This window comes from Brachyhypopomus gauderio, unplaced genomic scaffold (genome assembly GCF_052324685.1).
Source record: "Brachyhypopomus gauderio isolate BG-103 unplaced genomic scaffold, BGAUD_0.2 sc56, whole genome shotgun sequence".
Classification (NCBI taxonomy): Eukaryota; Metazoa; Chordata; class Actinopteri; order Gymnotiformes; family Hypopomidae; genus Brachyhypopomus; species Brachyhypopomus gauderio.
In genome coordinates this window covers 2,316,122-2,334,519 of record NW_027506879.1, presented here as the reverse complement: position 1 = coordinate 2,334,519, position 18,398 = coordinate 2,316,122, and the positions used below count along the sequence as shown (strand labels likewise).

Sequence of the window (18,398 nt, the reverse complement as noted above, 5' to 3'; positions counted from 1 at the left end):
TCCACATTCACTTTGATTTCTGGTTGCGCACTCTACTTTATGTGCCATTTCCAGGCATCCCAAGTTGCAAAAGTTGATTTCAGGGAGGTGGAGCTGTTCTTTTTCACTGCAAACAAACATGCAGTCTGAAGATGCCAGTCTGTAAACAACCGAAGGAACAGCTGGAGCTGTTTTTTCCTTGCCACTGTCGCCCTTGACTTGCTCACTGGGGGCTCTGGAGACATATCATGGAGACATATCACTCTGCAATTCACATATGTTCAGTATAAATAATGTAAATGTGTGGTTAACTTAATGGTGCAAAAAGTAAATGGATACAGACAACTACTTACCAATATTTTCATACAGGTGATACAAATAATCCAAAATGTAGGCTATAAAAAGAGCAGCTAACAGTGAAGGCTGAAGGCTGATTGACCATGGCATGCCCATTTGTAGAGAATCCAGTAGATGAGGGAGCGTGTGTAGTGCACAGAGCATTCATGCTACCAGCTCCAAGGTCATTCCAGGACAGGACAGATCCACTGGGCTTTCCAGATGACTACTTATTTGAGCGCTACAGGTTCAGAAGACACAGTATTATATATCTTTGTAAATTACTGGGGCCATATATTGAGAAGACCACTAGATGTAGTAAAGCTTTTACCAAACCCCAAACGGTCTGTATCGCTTTGCGCTTCTTTGCCAGTGGCGCATTTCCATACAGCGTTGGGGATGCAGAACATCTTAGTAAGGCAACAGTCTTCTCGGGACCAAATATTAAAAAGAAGGAAAACCGGGACAAATCGGGACAGCCCGTGAAAACCGGGACTGGAGGAATGTGCTGAGGGTGGAAGATATTCTTTGAAAAAACCCAGAAGATCTGAGGTTAATTTCTTGCCTGACAACCCAAGTGGGCTGAGTGATGAGTCACTGGAACAAGAAAGGGTGGCAGTGAGGGCAGAGATGGAGAAGAAAAGTCCAAATGTGCACATTGTGAATTCGAGCATGGAGCGAACATTTTCACTGCGGCGGAAGGAGATCGTTGAACGGGAACCTTCGATTGGTCTAGTCAGAGATCGATGGCCAGCACTGTTCTTGGAGCACCAGGTCAGTGTTTGTATTATTATTTATTTATTTTATTATTTTTTGTGTAATTAAGACTGGTCCATCCTGGTTAACCCTGCAACAACTTCTCAGCCTAACCATCTACATAACATGGCTAACATACAATGCTCAGGGCCACAGAACTGTTTAGTGAAATTACATAATGGTTCAGTAATTTACTTGATCATCCATTTCAATTTTCTGAGTTGATTGGTAGTTGCACCTCTACTCAGCAGATGAAAGAAGGCACCATAACTGGTTTCATGAGTCCACATCACCACAGAACACCACATTATTGCCATGACACCAACAGACTTGACAGTAGAAAAAGAGGCCTTAGTAATTCTGACTAGCATGATTGCATGCGCTGTCTTTTTCTGTCTCTTCAGATATGCAGCGAGTTTGAATAACTGCAGTCAATCTGAGGATGCAGTTTCATTGTGCGTTGTACATCTATGCACAAAAACTCCTTAAAATGTACAGGGTAAAAAGGCGAGCATTTGGAGAGAGTATGCAGATGCTGCTTGACGAGCTTGATGAACAGGTGTGTGGTTTGCTCTACCTGCTTGCTGTAAGTAGTTCTTTGGGCTTAGTGGTGCTTCTTTTATGGATATTAATGATATTAGAAGGGTATTGCAAAATATTTGTTTGTGTGTGTGGTTTTTTTTTGCAGACTTCAGACATTGTGATGCATCGTAAGACTGCTGCACTTAAGAGGTCTTCCACTATTTTTAAGAGAGGTGCATGCAAATACTGTCCTGAGGACCTGCTTGGTAAATTTAAATACTTAATTTATTTTAAGCATGCATTCATGTGTGTTTTTATCATAACTACTGATTAGTTGTTGTTGTTTTTTCCAGCTAGTTCTTTGTCTTTTTAGACCCTTTTCTGTACTGTGCCTTTAGAGAGTTGCTATGTCATTAGCTTTACACTCTTACTCACTTACGAATTACATTGGGTAATTGTAATATGAGGCACAAGTTCATACATGTTGTTACATTGTTGTGCAGTAGAACAAAGGAACAGGTTTCGGTTTCATCAGTGTTACACTAATTTTTCCCCCTCTTTATGTGTCTTAACAGACCACTGATGATGATGAGAAATACACAAAAGACGTGAAGGTGGCGATCTTGACAGTCCTTGAAGATGATGGAGGTTCTCAGTGTTCTCCACCAGACGTGGTCAGCTTCACTATCGTGCTTGAGGAAAATGTCGTCGTGGAAGGCATCAGTGATCTGCCAAGTGCATTTCTTCTCCTCTTTGGGCTTTTTTATGCCCTGAACATTGAGTACCCCAAAGAGATGAGATACAGTTTTTAGGTAATCCAGAAAGTCTTTTTAGGGCTTGGAACCAATTTCTCAGCAAGGGTGCTGTCTTTCAAAACAAACTCTTAATTTCTTGATATGTTGAGCCAAGACTGAATTATAGGCTCCTGCCACCTCACACCACACCACCTCATGGAGGTATTACTTAATGTAATAATTTTAGACCATCCTGTATCTGCTGCTAAAACAGTGTGTTGTATTCAGTGTCAAGTTTAAAGTTTTTGAAGGGACAGATGTGTAATTTTTAAAAATTTCATTTTTGTCTAGTTGTCCTGATTCTTAAACATGTCTACATATTGGGCTATAAATACCTGTGGGGGATACAACAGGATAATTGGCAAAAAGAAGTGATTGCATTTTGGTGTGTCGAAGACCATAGTGTGAAGGAAGTAACTATTTGCAGGTATTTGTAATATTTGGTATTTGGTACTGTATACCAAATTTATTTTTGGTACTGTATTTTGTCATACCGGTCTACCAGTGGTGGCAAAAAAAATTGTGTTGACTTGAGTCAAAGTCACAAGCAATGAAATACGGTTCCCGTCTGTCAGATATTCCTGCAAACTGGGAGTTTTGCCACAGCTGGTAGACTACTATGATCATATGCAAATTTCACTACTTCCTTCGCACTATGGTCTTTGGCATGCCCAGATGCAGGAACTCCTTTTTGATAATCTTTAACATCTGTTTTGTGACCCATTTTGCACACTTTGGAACAAGACATTTACCACCACTTCTCAATCTACGAATCCCGTCACACACCCCACAGCTATTTAAAGCCTGAAGTTACTACCACTTTAAAAACACAAGGTGACTTTTTTGTCAGGAAAGAGAGTTTACGTCATAAGTAGGCTGTGGATGCATTGTTTATTCCACTGCTTGTTCCTACCCATGTGATGGATGCACAGCTAGGTTTATATTCCACTGCTTGTTGTTACCTGTGTGGTGTGGTGTTGACTTTATTGTTTACTGTTTTAAGTATTCTACCTGGTGGGCCGTTAACGGCATTAACGCCGATAACGGCTCACCACTAAATGTAACTCGCTTGCAGACCGTTTTCATCTGTGTGTATATATATATACAGAACTTCACTCCATTATATATATTTTCTGTGGTTTTAACGTCAGACCTTTTAAAGGTTGGTTTCATCATATGTACAACAAAGACACCTGAACACCGAGCAGCTTACTGTGGCCTAGTTTTTAATATATTTAATCTAAGTAACACTTCAATTTGAATAAACAATTGATTCCGACAACGACTCGCGGCGTGTGAGGGTGCAAGACCCTGCGCTGTGGAGGAGAACGTACGAGAGAAGGAGATTTTCACCTAGAGAAATTTGAAATATAATCCATCGAGGTGATAAAAGGATAGAAGAAACACCAGAGCATCTTCCAAGAACAAAACCGAGAGTTTATTTTTAACTATAGACGAAACCGAAAGACTGTGTCTGTTAACCGTGGCAGATATAGGAATAACAGGGCGATATGTTTTAAAAATCGAATTAAAATTAAATTAAATAATCAACATGAAATGAGCAGAAATATTAAGCTAAGGCTAGGACTTCTAAACATTAGATCGCTTGCATCAAAAGCTGTGATAGTAAACAAAATAATCTCATATAACAGACTAAATGCACTCTGTTTAACAGAGACATGGACTAGAGTAAACGAACATGTAAGTTTTAATGAAGCAGCTCCTCCTGGATACAGTTATGTTCATCAACCCCGTATCACAGGGTGTGGAGGTGGAATAGCCACAATATATGACACAGATATAGGTCTTACTGTAAAACCAACCACCTCTATTAACTCATTCAAAGCTTTGATAGGTGAAATAGGCAATAATCTCATAGGCAATAAAACAAAGCTTAAACTAGTGACCATCTATCGACCACCGGGTCCTTACTCAGAATTTCTTAAGGAATTTGCTGAGTTTCTTTTGGAATTAGTCCTAACAATTGAAAAATTTGTAATTGTGGGTGATTTCAACATTCATTATGAAAATGAATCAGACCCACTGAAAACCTCGTTCGATTCCATCCTAGACTCAGTAGGTATAGCTCAAAATGTGACAGGGCCTACTCACCGCTGTAAACACACCTTAGACTTAATACTTACTTACGGGTTAAACATAGAACATTTGGCAATTATCCCCCAAAATGACGCCATTTCAGATCATTCCCTACTAATATATGAAATAGCTTTATACGATTTACATCAGATGCGCCATACAAAAACCACGCGCACTATCACATCCGACACTGCAGCAACATTTATAAACTTACTGCCGGAGCTACCGAACACTATGCCACTGCAGCCCAATGAATTGGAACAGGCAACACAACAGTTTTATTCCACACTCAGCAATACCTTAGACAGTGTAGCTCCAGTTAAAACAAAATTAATTAGGGAGAAAAAGCTTGCACCATGGTATGACGACCACACTCGTCTTCTAAAACAGGCAGCTCGAGCAGCGGAGCGCAAATTGAGATCCACCTCACGAGAAGTGTTTAGAATCACATGGAAAGACGCCGTAGTCAAATATAAACATGCCCTAATAAAAGCTAGAGCCTCACATTATTCGACACTAATAGAAAACAACAAAAATAACCCTAGATTTCTCTTCGCGACTGTATCAAAACTAACAAGAAATATCAATGACACTAGTTCTAATATGGCACTTACACACACTAGTGATGAATTTTTAAACTTTTTTAGTAATAAAATAGATATTATCCGACTACAGAGTCATAATACATCACAGCCTAACCTCCAATCCAACCCCAGTAGTATAGGTATTAGTAACTACGCATCCGAAAATATTGCAGAGATAAATGGCTTCGATCCTATATCGCAAAAAAAGCTCACAACACTAATTCATTCGTCTAAGCTACATGTGTCAAAGTCAAGGCCCGCGGGCCAGATCCGGCCCGCAAATTGATTATCTATGGCCCCCTGGATGATATTCAATTACTATTAGAACCGGCCCGCAGGCCACAGCCGCCCACTGGTGTTTTGCACGCACAAACACTACATTCCTCACAATGCAACGGTAGCCCGCGAAGTCACTGCAGCGCGCACAAGCGGCGAGGGTCCGAGCAGTGAAAATGACGTAATCGCAGTGGCTCCGCCCATGCGCGAGGGCCTCGCGCTGTGGATTCGCGAGGTCGTGCACCTCTCGAATTTTGTAACTTTGCGCACGCCGCGCCTCAGCGCAATGAACAAAGTCATGTTTGCTGGGCTCATACACCTTTATAAGGTGGAATTAAAACACTTGTACGTCACTTTCAAGGTCCATTTCAATATTTCCCAGCACGATAAACTTAATTATGTTAAATATGTATACATATATTCGAAATGATTGGCTTTTTATTCACATTACTTAATCGTTTATTTTCAAAACGCCCAATCTTAACTTCTTCACGTTCTCTCATGTTTCGTCCTGGAATTACAAGAGGCTCATATTTGTTAACGTAATACAAGAGAACTGTTCAGTCAGACAGATATTTGTTGTGAAATTATTGCTTTATTCATTTAAGCATTAAATAATATTACTGTGTTAGGTCTTGGTTCAATAGGCTATGTGCAATCATTTCAATATGTTTTAATAAACATTGAACCAGTCCGGCCCTCGGCTTGTAGCAAATTTGGTTTTTTGGCCCTCTGTGTATTTGACTTTGACATCCCTGGTCTAAGCCTACATCATGTATATTCGACCCAGTTCCAACCCGTCTATTTAAAGTCCTACTCCCAGCTATTGCAGGGCCCTTACTTAATATGACTAACAGTTCCCTTAACCTAGGATATGTGCCCAAACAATTAAAATGCGCCGTAATTAGACCCTTGATTAAAAAACAGAATCTCAATCCGCAGATTCTAGCCAACTATAGACCAATTTCTAATCTCCCATTTATCTCTAAAATTCTAGAAAAAGCAGTTTACAATCGGTTAAACCATTATATCCAATCAAATAGTATCCATGAAAAATTCCAATCAGGATTTAGACCAAACCACAGCACTGAAACAGCTTTACTCAGGGTACTGAATGATTTACTGATATCGTCAGATAATGGGCTCATCTCGTTCCTTAACACTGTTAGATCTTAGCGCAGCTTTTGATACTGTAGACCACAACATTTTGCTGGATCAACTAGAAAACACGGTAGGTATTAAAGGAGTTGCACTCTCCTGTTTAGATCATATCTAAACGACCGCTTCCAATGTGTAAGTGTTAATAATAAAACATCTAAATCTGTTCAGGTTAAATATGGTGTCCCACAAGGGACAGTCCTAGGACCACTTCTATTTACACTTTACATGTTACCCTTAGGCGAGATTATGCATAAGCACGACATCAGTTTCCACTCCTACGCAGACAACACTCAACTATATTTATCGGCTAAACCTGATGATTTAGGCGTAAACAGTAAAATCGAGAAATGTGTAGAAGAGATAAAACATTGGATGGCGTGTGACTTTCTAGCACTAAATCCAGATAAAACAAAGCTAATAATAGTTGGGTCTAGGGCAGCGAGAGACAAGATACGTAATGTAGCATTGAATCTACATTCCTTTACTATAACCCCCAGCGCAGAGGTAAAGAACTTAGGTGTCACAATAGACCCACAATTATATTATTAACACACATTAATAATATAACTAGGGTAGCGTTCTTTCACTTACGCAACATTGCTAAAATTAGAAATATATTAAATACTAGTAATGCGGAAAAGCTTATCCATGCATTCATATCCTCTCGCCTAGATTATTGCAATAGTCTTCTAGCTGGATGTTCTGGTAAATTGATAAACAAACTCCAGCTTGTTCAGAACGCAGCAGCGCGAGTTATAATGAAAACTAAAAAATTTGATCACATTAGTCCCATACTATCATTACATTGGCTGCCAGTTAGATTCCGTATTGACTATAAAATACACTTATTAACATATAAAACACTGCATGGCTTAGCTCCAGAGTACCTTAGTGAACTTATTGATCATTACAATCCAGCGCGTTCACTTCGCTCGCAGGATGCAGGGTTATTAACTAGGGCTGGGTATCGATTCAAATTCCAAGAATCGATCTGATTCTGAAGATTAAGAATCTATTTATTTCGATTTAATCCGATTTAATCGATTTGATCCGATTCGATCCAATTCAGGGTTTAGTGTTATTAAAAATGTATTTGAGCTGTTTCCTGACTATGTACAGAAGCAACATGTTAAAACTAGTATTATATCGATATTAATCAGCAAATAGTTACTGGTAGTTGGTAGTTACTGATGGCTGGAAGACTGGTGAAAAGGGTCATCATAAATCTACCTTCAAGAAAGGTAATCCAGGACAATAAACAGAGGGCATCTTTGAGGTGTCTATATCTGCAACAGTGGACTCCTACTGGGACACTAACCAGTGCATTATTATTATGATTGAAATAATTAAGAATTCACCCAAAAGCGGTTGCTACCAAATGCATTTTTATTTTAAAAGTGCTCACACTTAATAAACTGAAAGTATAAAATGTAAACGTGTATTTTTCTTTAAAGTGCGAATATAAGAACAGAACTGTCACGTTACAGTCCCCGACCCCTCCCTTTTGGGCGTGTGTTAACGTTGTCTGCGTCTACTCGTCTGCGTCGGTGCGGGTGCGTCTTGTGATAATCCGTCTCACCTGTGGCTCGTCTCGTCACGTGGGGTTTGTGTGTTCGCGCAGCGTCCTGTGCTTGTCGTTGTTTGAGTCACACATGTTCGTTGTATATATATATTAGTGGTGGGCCGCCCAACACCAATTCTACCTAATTCTAAATTACTTGATGTGCTGGTAGTTATGCCTGCCTGTTCTAGATAAAATTAACAATAAAAGAAGCAGTATCACAATCTTAATGTAGTGTTCAGTATTTATTGTGGCTTTGTGTACTTTTTGCATTTTGTAAAGTAATATCCACATGATTGAGAATCTGCAGCAGTATACTTAGTTGTGCAAGGGTGATTAATAGGATGTATGTACGTGTGTGTGTGCGGGTGTGAGAGAGAGAGAGATCGAGAAACAATGAGAAACAGCTGCAACATAATTGAGTTTGGTACACTTAAATTCTATACTGGCCATTTATCATGTCAAATTCAATCAACAATTATTTAGTATACTAATGTTATTTTCTACAATATAATTAAATGAGTTTGGTCTACTTGAATTTCAAATTGGTTTGAAACTATATTACTTGAAACAATAAGTCATGTAAACTTTAATTATTAAGTACTGAGCATTCTTTTCTTTTGTTTTTTTTTGGGCCCACCTCCACCCCCCATCTTTGGAGGACAACTTTGTTTTTATATCAAATAATAGATCAAATAATAACAATTCTGTATAATAAAGTGATAAAGTGATGACAATTATTGGGGTTAGGTGGACCATGAGAGGATAGAATATAGAAAAGAGGGGAAAAGAAAAGAGGGGGAGAGAGAGAAAAAGGGAAAAGACACAAGGGCGGGGAAGAAAAAAAAAACAAAGCATATACATACATATATATACATATATATACATATATATACACACACGCATATATATTAAAAAAAAATAATAAAAAAAAAGTAAATATATATTAAAAAAAAAAACAAAAACCAGCTCAAATGACCACTGCAAAGTAGAGCAGAAAGTATAGAAAGACATACAGCACAAATGACTGTGATGTATATGTATGTATGAATGTGTGTTTATGTGCAACACAAAAGTGCAACATAGGATAAATGTCCAGAATGTACTTGCCAGCAAGGGTAGAAAGCTGCGACAACATTCCCCCAGAGGCCAGAGGCAGGCAGAGAAAGACCCGGGAAACCCACCCGCCCTCGGCCCCCCCAGGAGCTGTGGAGTCCCAGGGCCGCACTTCCCAGTGATCCCTGCACGCCCGCCCCAGCAGGCGGGAAAGGGAGACCCCGGACAGCGCCCCCCCAGCCAAGGAGTGCAGGTCCAGGGGAACCAGAGGAAACAGTTACACCCCCAAACTCACCCTCATATGTAGACCCTCATATATATACACACCTACACACACATGTACATTCACCTCAACATACATTCCCACACACGTTCACCCACACCCATATACACTTTTGCGGACATATATACCCCCACATATGTACTCACACATTCACCCCAATATATACACACGTCCCCATATCCCCCCACCCAACACGTACTCATTCATCTTCCTATACACACAGAGACAAGGACAAAAACACACATTCATCCAAACTAACACACTCTCCGCGGCGGGGGCAAATGGCTGGACCAGCAAGGATCGGCAGCAGCCCCAGGACGCCCTCAGCCCGGCCCTGCGCCAGTGACCCACCCCCGCCCTGGCAGGGAGCAGGAAACGGGTGAAGGAAGGCCTTCCCACCCCTCCACCCCCAGTGCTGTGTAGATGTTGGTGTATATGCATGTATGGTAGTGTGTGATACTATGGTGCAGTTAAAATTGAGGGGACAGGTGCTAGGACAAACGTGGGCAACGCCCCGGGCCACTGGACGATGTGTGTCCACACTGTCCCCTCAAAGGCCCTCAATGTCTAAAGTGCAGTAAAAAACTGAGGGACAGACAGTGGTGAGGAGACGGGTGAACCATGGCAGCAGGCCCACCTCGTCAACCTCTGGATAACATGCCTGCCCCCCAGGATCCTAAATGTAAACAGACTGTGTGTGTGTGTGTGTGTGGGGGGTGGGTGGGAATGCGTAGGTCCAGAGGAAATGGTCCTCTGGAAGAGGAGAGCCTGCTTGCTAGCAGGCTCATTAGGTACCGAGCCTCACTGCCCCCCACCCCGGCTCGAGGCAGGGAGTGGCCAACCCGGGGATACTGGGGGGGACATCCCACCCCGTCACCGTATCCAATACCGGCCCCCACCACCCCCACCGCCGAGAGTAGGCTTCAACATACACCTAAACACATACTCATACTCTCACACACGTATACACCCACACACATTCATACCATATATACATCTCCACACACATATACACCCGCACACCTTGTGCCATGTGCACATCTCACCCATGCAGGCACCCACCACCATACCTATCGCACAATAATCATACAACAATAGACATCAACATGTGTTGGTCTGAGTCCAGAACCCAGCACCCCCGGCCCACCCCAGATACCCTCAATAGCCACCGCCCCACCCCCACCACCCAGGCACCTCAGAACCCCAAGGCCCAGACCAGACGCTCCGACAGGCCGATCGACCCACCCCACCCAGCGGTGCGCCCACAGCGGCACAGGTCCCCCCGCACGGGCAAGGCCCCGGGTCCCGCCACCTAGCCCCGCAGGGGAGGCCGGCCACCCCCCTAGGGGCCAGCACCTGCTCCCTCCGCACCCCCGGCCCCAGAGCCCAGAGGCAGCACCACCCGAGACCCCCCCCCCCCCCCCCCCTCCACCGCCAGCCAGGACAAACACACAAACATCCCAGGTCGGCAGCCCCGGCCCTCCTGCCCAGAAAGTGGCCGGCACGAGCAGTCCCCCCAGAGTCGACCCCCAGCCACCAACTAGGCCACCCGGGAGCCGATGCCCCAGCCAACCACCTCGACTAGCTAATGGAACTGATCATTCAGTACTGAGCATTCTAAAAGTTAAAAAACTTTAATTCAAGTAAAATTAAAGTTTTCTGTACTTTAATTTTACTTGATTTTTTGAGTTTATGTAACTTTTTGCCAAAAAGTTCTGTGTAATTGAAAAAATGATTGCATAATGTTGACTTATTTTTTTATGTTGACGCTACCTTGGATTTTTTACAGTGTACGAAGTTTAGTGTTCAGACACGACCAGCTAGCTAACACACACAATGCTAATGCTAACACTCCCGCAATAATACACGAGAGGGATATAATAATATAAAGGGCTATAACATGTAATATTGGCACTGCTGTGCTGCGGTCATAGGCACGAAGCCGCAGGGGATTAAATCAAATCAAATCAAATCAAATATATTTGTATAGCGCTTTTCACAACACATGTTGTCACAAAGCGCTTTACAGGATTTTCAATGTTAACAATACTATGGGTCCAAATCCCTAATGAGCAAGCCAAAGGCGACAGTGGCAAGGAAAAACTCCCTATGGTGGTGGGGAATAGGAAGAAACCTCGGGAGAACCAAGACTCAAAAGGAAACCCATCCTCCATGTGATTATACCACAGTTCCATTATCGCTGTTTATTGAAAGATTTTGAGTTAAAGAGGATGAGAAAATACGACCTGTTTGATTAAAAACACTCCGCCAGTTAAAATAGTAATTTATTTTGGTAATGTTGCTGCTTGTTTGTACCAGAGACCGTATATATACCAGAGATCGTATATATACAGTCACTGTATATACTTACTTCAGACCAATGAAAACACGATGGTGGGAGGAGTTGGATCTAGATCAGCTCCACCCCCTGGACTTTTGCTTCTGCAGCGACGGGTATCTCAAATAAGAGGGGAAACGAAAAAAGAGAAAGGAGAGCAACGAGAGGGGAAGAGCTACCTCTCAGAGAGCTAAGAGGGGTTTGAGCGTTTTTAGGGGAGAATTTTTATCCGCGAAAGGCGCAGTTTTTCGTTTGGGTTTGTAGGCATGCACGCCGGGCCTTTTACATTTTTTGGGCCATATTTTGCACCCAACGGGAGTATTATATGCCGAGCTGTTGATCTTCCGTGTCGGATTGATTTACCTGCGCGTTCATGTCCATGCTGGACTGGTGAGACTACCGGCTAGTCCGCCGTGACTCTTTCAAACTGTACCCCCGGGAGATATCGCCACCTGATTCTCTCCTCCCTCCTGCTCGAATATTCGTTGGGAAAGACTCTTTTTGTCTCTCGCTACAGCATGCGTGCACGCATATAAAGACACTCACACACACAATTACGTTAGGGGGGAGTAGGAATGTTATTCTATTGATATTTACGTGAACTGTTCAAGTCGGGATGTTTGGGAGGATACAAAAATGTTTGTGTTTTGATGTGAACTCTCACTAAACCATATTGCATTACACTGTGACATCGGTAGGCTCTAATTTCTGATTTTAGCCCCCCCAACCTTAGAAGGTGTTATATAGCAGTGGGCAGTGGGTTTTCATGACCACAGTTATACTTTTTACAACAGTTAATGTCACAAAGTAGCTTTACAAGTGTCCGAGTCCCTCAGTGAGCAAGCCAAGGGTGACAGTGGCAAGAAAAAACTCCCTAGTTTTTTTGCATGAGGAAGAAACCTTGAGAGGAACCAAGACTCAGGGGGGAACCCATCCTCCTCTGGCTGATGTGTGTATATGTAATTCTTATTCTTAGGAGTCCTAGACTGTCCCCCTCTACACCCTCAGTCACAGTCACCCAATGATGCAGCACACCTGTCTCACCTTCCTCTCCTCCTTACAAGTGCCTACAGGTCCCATCATCCAGTGCTGCATATTCCTCCAGCCTGACCTTTGATTGCTGCCACCTGTCACCCTGCTAACGTCACCCTGTTAATGTCAGCCTGTTAACGCCACCCTGTCAGCCTGTTAACGTCACCCTGTCAGCCTGTCACCGTCACTCTGTTACCGTCACCTTGTTACCGTCACCTTGTCACCATCACCCTGTCACTCTGTCAATGTCACCGTCACCCTGTCACCATCACCCTGTTACCATCACCCTGAAGTGCTTCACTTGTATTGTTCTCAATTAGGGTTAGGCACGTCTGCATAAAGACTTTTGCCTGGCGTTTGATCTTTTTCTTGATATGGACAATAAAGCCTTGACAACGCCGTTACCGCCTACAGCTGCTTCTGCCCTGTCACACTTGATTGTCAGTAATACTGTAGCCTATATAGGGATATAGGGACACCAATTAAGGCCAAAGTGATTTCTGTGTACCATAAAATCTAGACAAAAGCACTGAACACAGTTCAGTATGGTCTATGGAATTATTATAGCGGTACTGTCACAGTACTTGTATTATAGAAATACAGAAGAGTGATGCATGTAACAGGGATAGTCTCAAAGATACTGTATTGGCAGTTGTAATGTGACAGACAATGTTGTGATTATAAGCTTTTCTTATAGTGCTCGGTTTAGGTATTTTATCTTGATACTATATCAAAATAAATATGGTCATAATGATTTGGCCCTTACTAATGATTCTCAGGAAACGTGAATTTAAATCAGTATAACAGTAAAACAATAAAAAAGAAATACAATACTAAATAATGCTATAAATATAGGTTACTACACATTTTTTGTATTTTCTTGGAGAATGGACATCTTCAGAATTCAACATTGTGTGTGTGTGTGTGTGTGCATAAGCTATTAAATGTGCTACATTGTCATCATTTTGTTTTATTTTCTTTTTGTCACAATGTAAAAGACATGTTGTGTTTTTAGGTTGCTGAAATTAGTGCCTAAGTATATTGTACTCAGCTCAATTGTTTTGGACAGATTTGGGTGTTTTCCCAAAAGATTCAAGTTGCCATTTAGTGCTTGAAATATAATTATTTATGGTTAACAGTTTCATATATTACAATATAGCACATCTTAATAAATAAAATGCTTCACTGTTAGCCTCTAACAACCATTTAACCACCACAGCATTTCTATGTGCAGTAGTGAGTATTTATTGTTGATTACATTGTGAATGTACTGCTGGCTGTGAGAATAATGTGATATTTGTTAAAAAGTCCTCTCACTGTCCTCTAAATCTAACATTTACTGACCAACACTTTAGATACTAAGAGGGAAAACTATGTGGAGTTATTTGAGTTATCTAACATGTTTTTATTACTCTCTCTACATAATGCAAATCATTTGATAGTTCCTCTGTTGTGGGTCTCACTGGTCCTTCTGGTGGACGTCCTTGTTGATAACGTTCTTGATGAGTGTGAGAAGTGGCTTCTGACTGCGCTCATCCCAAGATTTCATGAAACCTCCGTAGCGTTTGTTGGCAGGTGGGCCACTCCAGCGAAAGTGATTCATCTTGTAGGTACCATCTTTCTTCTCTTGATGGTGGAAGGTGCTGCCCTCCAGTGGGTAGATGACCTCATTATTTGCCAGTTCACGCCTCATTTCAGTGGGCAGAGCCTCTGCGGACTCCTCCTCTGCCCCATTGGTGTAGACCTTGATGGGTCGACGCTTGCGGCCCACTGGCTTGCCCCAGCGGAAATGTTCCATGGAGTAGGACCGCTTGGCTTCCTGCTGTGAGCCAGATTCAGAAGCTTCTTGTTCTGTGGGTGAGATGGTGACAACCGGGACGTTGTTGGGTATGGGCTCCAAAAATGCCTGTAGATGGCCATCTCCAGGATAGAAAGGAGACTCTGCCGTTAGATCAGATCTGCACAACTTTATACAGTCCTGCAATAGAAGCACAACGAAATACAGAACAGGCTAAAGTAGTAAGGATTTGGAGAACACCTAAAATCCTTATCAACAAGCTTCTTTAAATATTCCCAATCTTTAAGAATAGAATTTGCCTAGTTTAAAATTAAAAGCAAAATTTGTTTAATATGAGATATGATTAATTATGTTTATAAGTATAAGCATAAACTCACCAGAATGCTTTCCTCAGAACCAAGATCTCTGCAGTGAGGGTTCTCCCAGCACTGAGGTCTCACCTCTGAAACAGCCGCACTCAGCACAGCCAGAGGCAGCAGCCACACAGGACACCCCATTCTCACTCTCCTGACCATTAACTGTAGAACCAAAGGGAAACCTTAGCAGTATGAATTATATTGACATCAAGACAGAAGCAAAACAAAACAAAAACAAATGGTTCTTCAGCAGCCCATCAGAACACAAGACGTGTTCATACTTTTCATTAAAGTTTAAATAACTTCAGAAAATCAATATCTATATGATCAATTAATACAACAAAAATGTGCTTAACAATAATAGTGGTGCCATGAATGAATGAAGATAAACTACTAAAGCCTAACCAGGAAAATCTGAACTGAAACACACTTCGAAAACAAACACCTGAGCACCTTTACGGCAAGAAGACTTTAAATTAAAGTAAAGCTTAAATGCTTTGATCACTCACCCGTTCTGTTGTCTCTTCTTTCAGGACTCGGCTGTGAACGTTCTTTCCCAGAGATCTTTCACTGCACATAGATGTCTCAGCATGTATAAGTGCATGCGTTTCTGATGTCTGAGCCCTCTCTGCTCTTCTTTTATAAGCCTCCTAAAGCGTTGAACCTTTCAAGGACATACTACGAAATTTCTTCTCTGGCTCTCGTGACCAGGGTGGAACATACTAGGAAACTTCAGCATATCATCAGCCACACAGAAAAATAATCCATGCCAAATTTCCAGACAACATGAAAATGTCACTGGTCAATGAACATTGATCTAGGGAGGATTATCAAGTTGCTGTCATTTACAAAATCATGATGCTGTATGCCAGTTGGTTAAGGGCACCAGTGTTAGTTTACATGGCTTGAATGATTAAAACTCTAAATTCACCTCCAGTTATTTTTGTTTGGATAGAGGCATGTCTGCAATATTTCTCAATTTCGTTTATGTGAAAGGTGAAAGACTCATGAAGTATCTAAACTTCTATTTTGTATTATTATCTCTAATGAATTATAGTGAATTTCAGAGTGTCAGTGATGTTACACAAAGCTATAAAAGACTAACTTCAATTTTCAAGGTTAAGAAAGTAAAACTACTGATTTCATTCTTTCCTTGTGGTTTTCCTCAAGAGTGTAGATCTTGCCTTGCTTATACTAAATGTAAATAACTACCTAATTTGATGCAGTGTGCTACATAAAAAAGCTAGAAAGAGTCACAAGAAATATATGAGGCCTTGAAATCAAATATCTTCCTAATATTAAAATCAAGTATCTTAGATCTTTAATATATTTAATTAGCTTATAGAAATCAAGCCTGCTTGATGAAATATTGCATTTCTAAAGCACAAACTTTGGGCTATTTTCTGTCAAAGCAACATGATTATACGTCTCTGACCTTGATGCTCATGTTGAGTTCATCTGGTGCTCTAGTCATTATCACGCAGCCCATTGAGTGGAAAAGCTTTTAGTCATGAAGCACAAGAAAAACTGCACATAAACATCCAGAGAATGTGACTTTTCATCTAGTTGAGAAATTATAATTCTGGAAAAGATTAAAGTATATTACGTACCAAAAAATACAGTTTCACTTATTATTCACTTAATTAACTTTATATATTCACTTCAGCATTAGTTTACTGATTACATATTGTAATGTATTGTTGAAAATGCATATGTGGTGTGTGTTCTGTGTGTGCCAAATGGGCACCCGTGCTGAGAGGCGGGAAGTGTTGAAAAGAGGCGGGGTTCCGCGAACTGAATAAAGAAAGTAAGCGCACGTTGAAAAACCAGCTTCCGTCTCGTTCCTGTTATATTGTACACAATATAAGTACATTACACATATAATGAGAAAATGCATTTTAAACAATACATGCTTTCCCACACGTCTTGATTTGGAAATTATATGGCTTTTTGTATGCACCGATATGAAGTAAAAAACAAATATATAAAAGTGTCATTTTTTGTCAAAGCAGACAAATGGAATGAAGCAGAAGAATCCAACAATGTATAATAATGATAGTATACTTTATGAGAGGTGTAATATACTGAGAGGTGTAGAATACTTTATGAGAGCAGAAGTATACTTTGAGAGGTGTAGTATACTTTGAGAGGTGTAGTATACTTTGAGAGGTGTAGTACACTTTGAGAGGTGTAGTATACTTTGAGAAGTGTAGTATACTTTATAAGAGGTGAAGTATAACCTAGCCACTAGGGTGCACACACCAGTGTATTTTAGTGCCGGTCCCAAGCCCGGATAAATAGGGAGGGTTGCGTCAGGAAGGGCATCCGGTGTAAAAACTGCCAAATCAAATGATGCAGATCAAAAATAGAAATTCCATCCTGGATGGGTCGAGGCCCGGGTTAACAACGACCGCCACTGGTGCTGTTGTCCAACAGGGCATTAGTGGAAATTGGACTACTGTTGGGACAAGGAGGAGGAGGAGAGGGGGGAAGAGGGTTCTGAAGATGAAGGAGAGGAGGCAGAGCAGGAGGGTGGAGGTTAGAGTTGGTACGTTGAATGTGGGCTCTATGACAGGTTAGTGATTGCAAGGTGTTACCAGGGGAGAGTGTAACTAAACAGCATAGGATGGTGATATGTAGGATGAATTTGGAGGTGAAGAAGAGGAAGAGTGAGAGCGGAACCTAAGATCAGGTGGTGGAAGTTAAAGTATGAGGACTGTGGTGTAAAATTCAGGGATGAGGTGAGGCAGGTACTGGGTAACGGTGGTGGTGTTCTGGATACCTGGGATGAGACTTCTAATGCAGTGAGGGATGTGGCTAGGAAGGTACTTGGTGTGACCTCAGGACAGAGGAAGATAGACAAGGAGTCGTGGTGGTGGAATGAGGAAGTTCAGGAAAGTTTGAGAGGAAACGGTTGGCTAAAAAGAATTGGGATTTTCAGCAAGATGAAAAAAGTAGACAGATGTACAAGGAGATGTGACGTAAGGTAAAGAGAGCAGTGGCAGAAGCTAAAGAGAAGGCATATAGCAAGCTGTATGAGAAGTTGGACACTAAGGACGGGGAAAAGGATCTGTACAGATTGGCCAGACAGAGAAACCGTGATGCGCAGGATGTGCAGCAGGTTAGGATGATAAAGGATAAAGATGGAAATGTGTTGTCTGGTGAGGAGAGTGTCTTGGGAAGGTGGAAGGAGTATTTTGAGGAACTGATGAATCAAGAGAATGAAAGGGAAAGAAGGTTAGAAGAGGTAGAGGTTGTGAATCAGGAAGTGCCCCAGGTGAGCAAGGAGGAAGTAAGGGCTGCAATTCGGAGAATGAAGTGTGGTAATGCAGTTGGACCGGATGATATTTCAGTGGAGGCATGGAAATGTTTGGGAGAGACAGCAGTGGAGTTTTTGACTGGCTTATTTAACAGAATCTTGGAAGGTCAGAAGATGCCTGAGGAGTGGAGATGAAGCATAATGGTGCCG

The 18,398-nt window shown here is 41.6% G+C and overlaps 1 protein-coding gene and 1 long non-coding RNA gene across 2 annotated transcripts; one reads left to right on the top strand and one right to left on the bottom strand.

Moving 5' to 3' along the window:
* The first annotated feature begins 1,496 nt into the window (after window positions 1-1,496).
* LOC143488879 (uncharacterized) lies at window positions 1,497-3,344 on the top strand. The gene is made up of 3 exons (XR_013124564.1): window positions 1,497-1,630; window positions 1,760-1,859; window positions 2,169-3,344. It is a non-coding gene; the product is annotated as an uncharacterized LOC143488879 (long non-coding RNA).
* Window positions 3,345-13,963: 10,619 nt separating this feature from the next.
* pomca (proopiomelanocortin a) lies at window positions 13,964-16,113 on the bottom strand. The gene is made up of 3 exons (XM_076987772.1): window positions 15,439-16,113; window positions 14,951-15,091; window positions 13,964-14,753 (listed from the first exon to the last, which is right to left on the bottom strand). Exons 1-3 carry the CDS (start codon window positions 15,505-15,507, stop codon window positions 14,235-14,237), a joined length of 729 nt encoding a protein of 242 aa, XP_076843887.1. The 5' UTR covers window positions 15,508-16,113; the 3' UTR covers window positions 13,964-14,234.
* Window positions 16,114-18,398: the final 2,285 nt, after the last annotated feature.

What these genes read in the sequence shown, in the direction of transcription:
- pomca (XM_076987772.1), bottom strand. Translation starts at nt 15,507, where the DNA reads ATGTGCAGTGAAAGATCTCTGGGAAAGAACGTTCACAGCCGAGTCCTG. An exon ending in AAGAAGAGACAACAGAACGG is followed by an intron (nt 15,092 to 15,438) that starts GTGAGTGATCAA and finishes TTGGTTCTACAG; the next exon opens with TTAATGGTCAGGAGAGTGAG. An exon ending in GTTCTGAGGAAAGCATTCTG is followed by an intron (nt 14,754 to 14,950) that starts GTGAGTTTATGC and finishes CTTCTATTGCAG; the next exon opens with GACTGTATAAAGTTGTGCAG.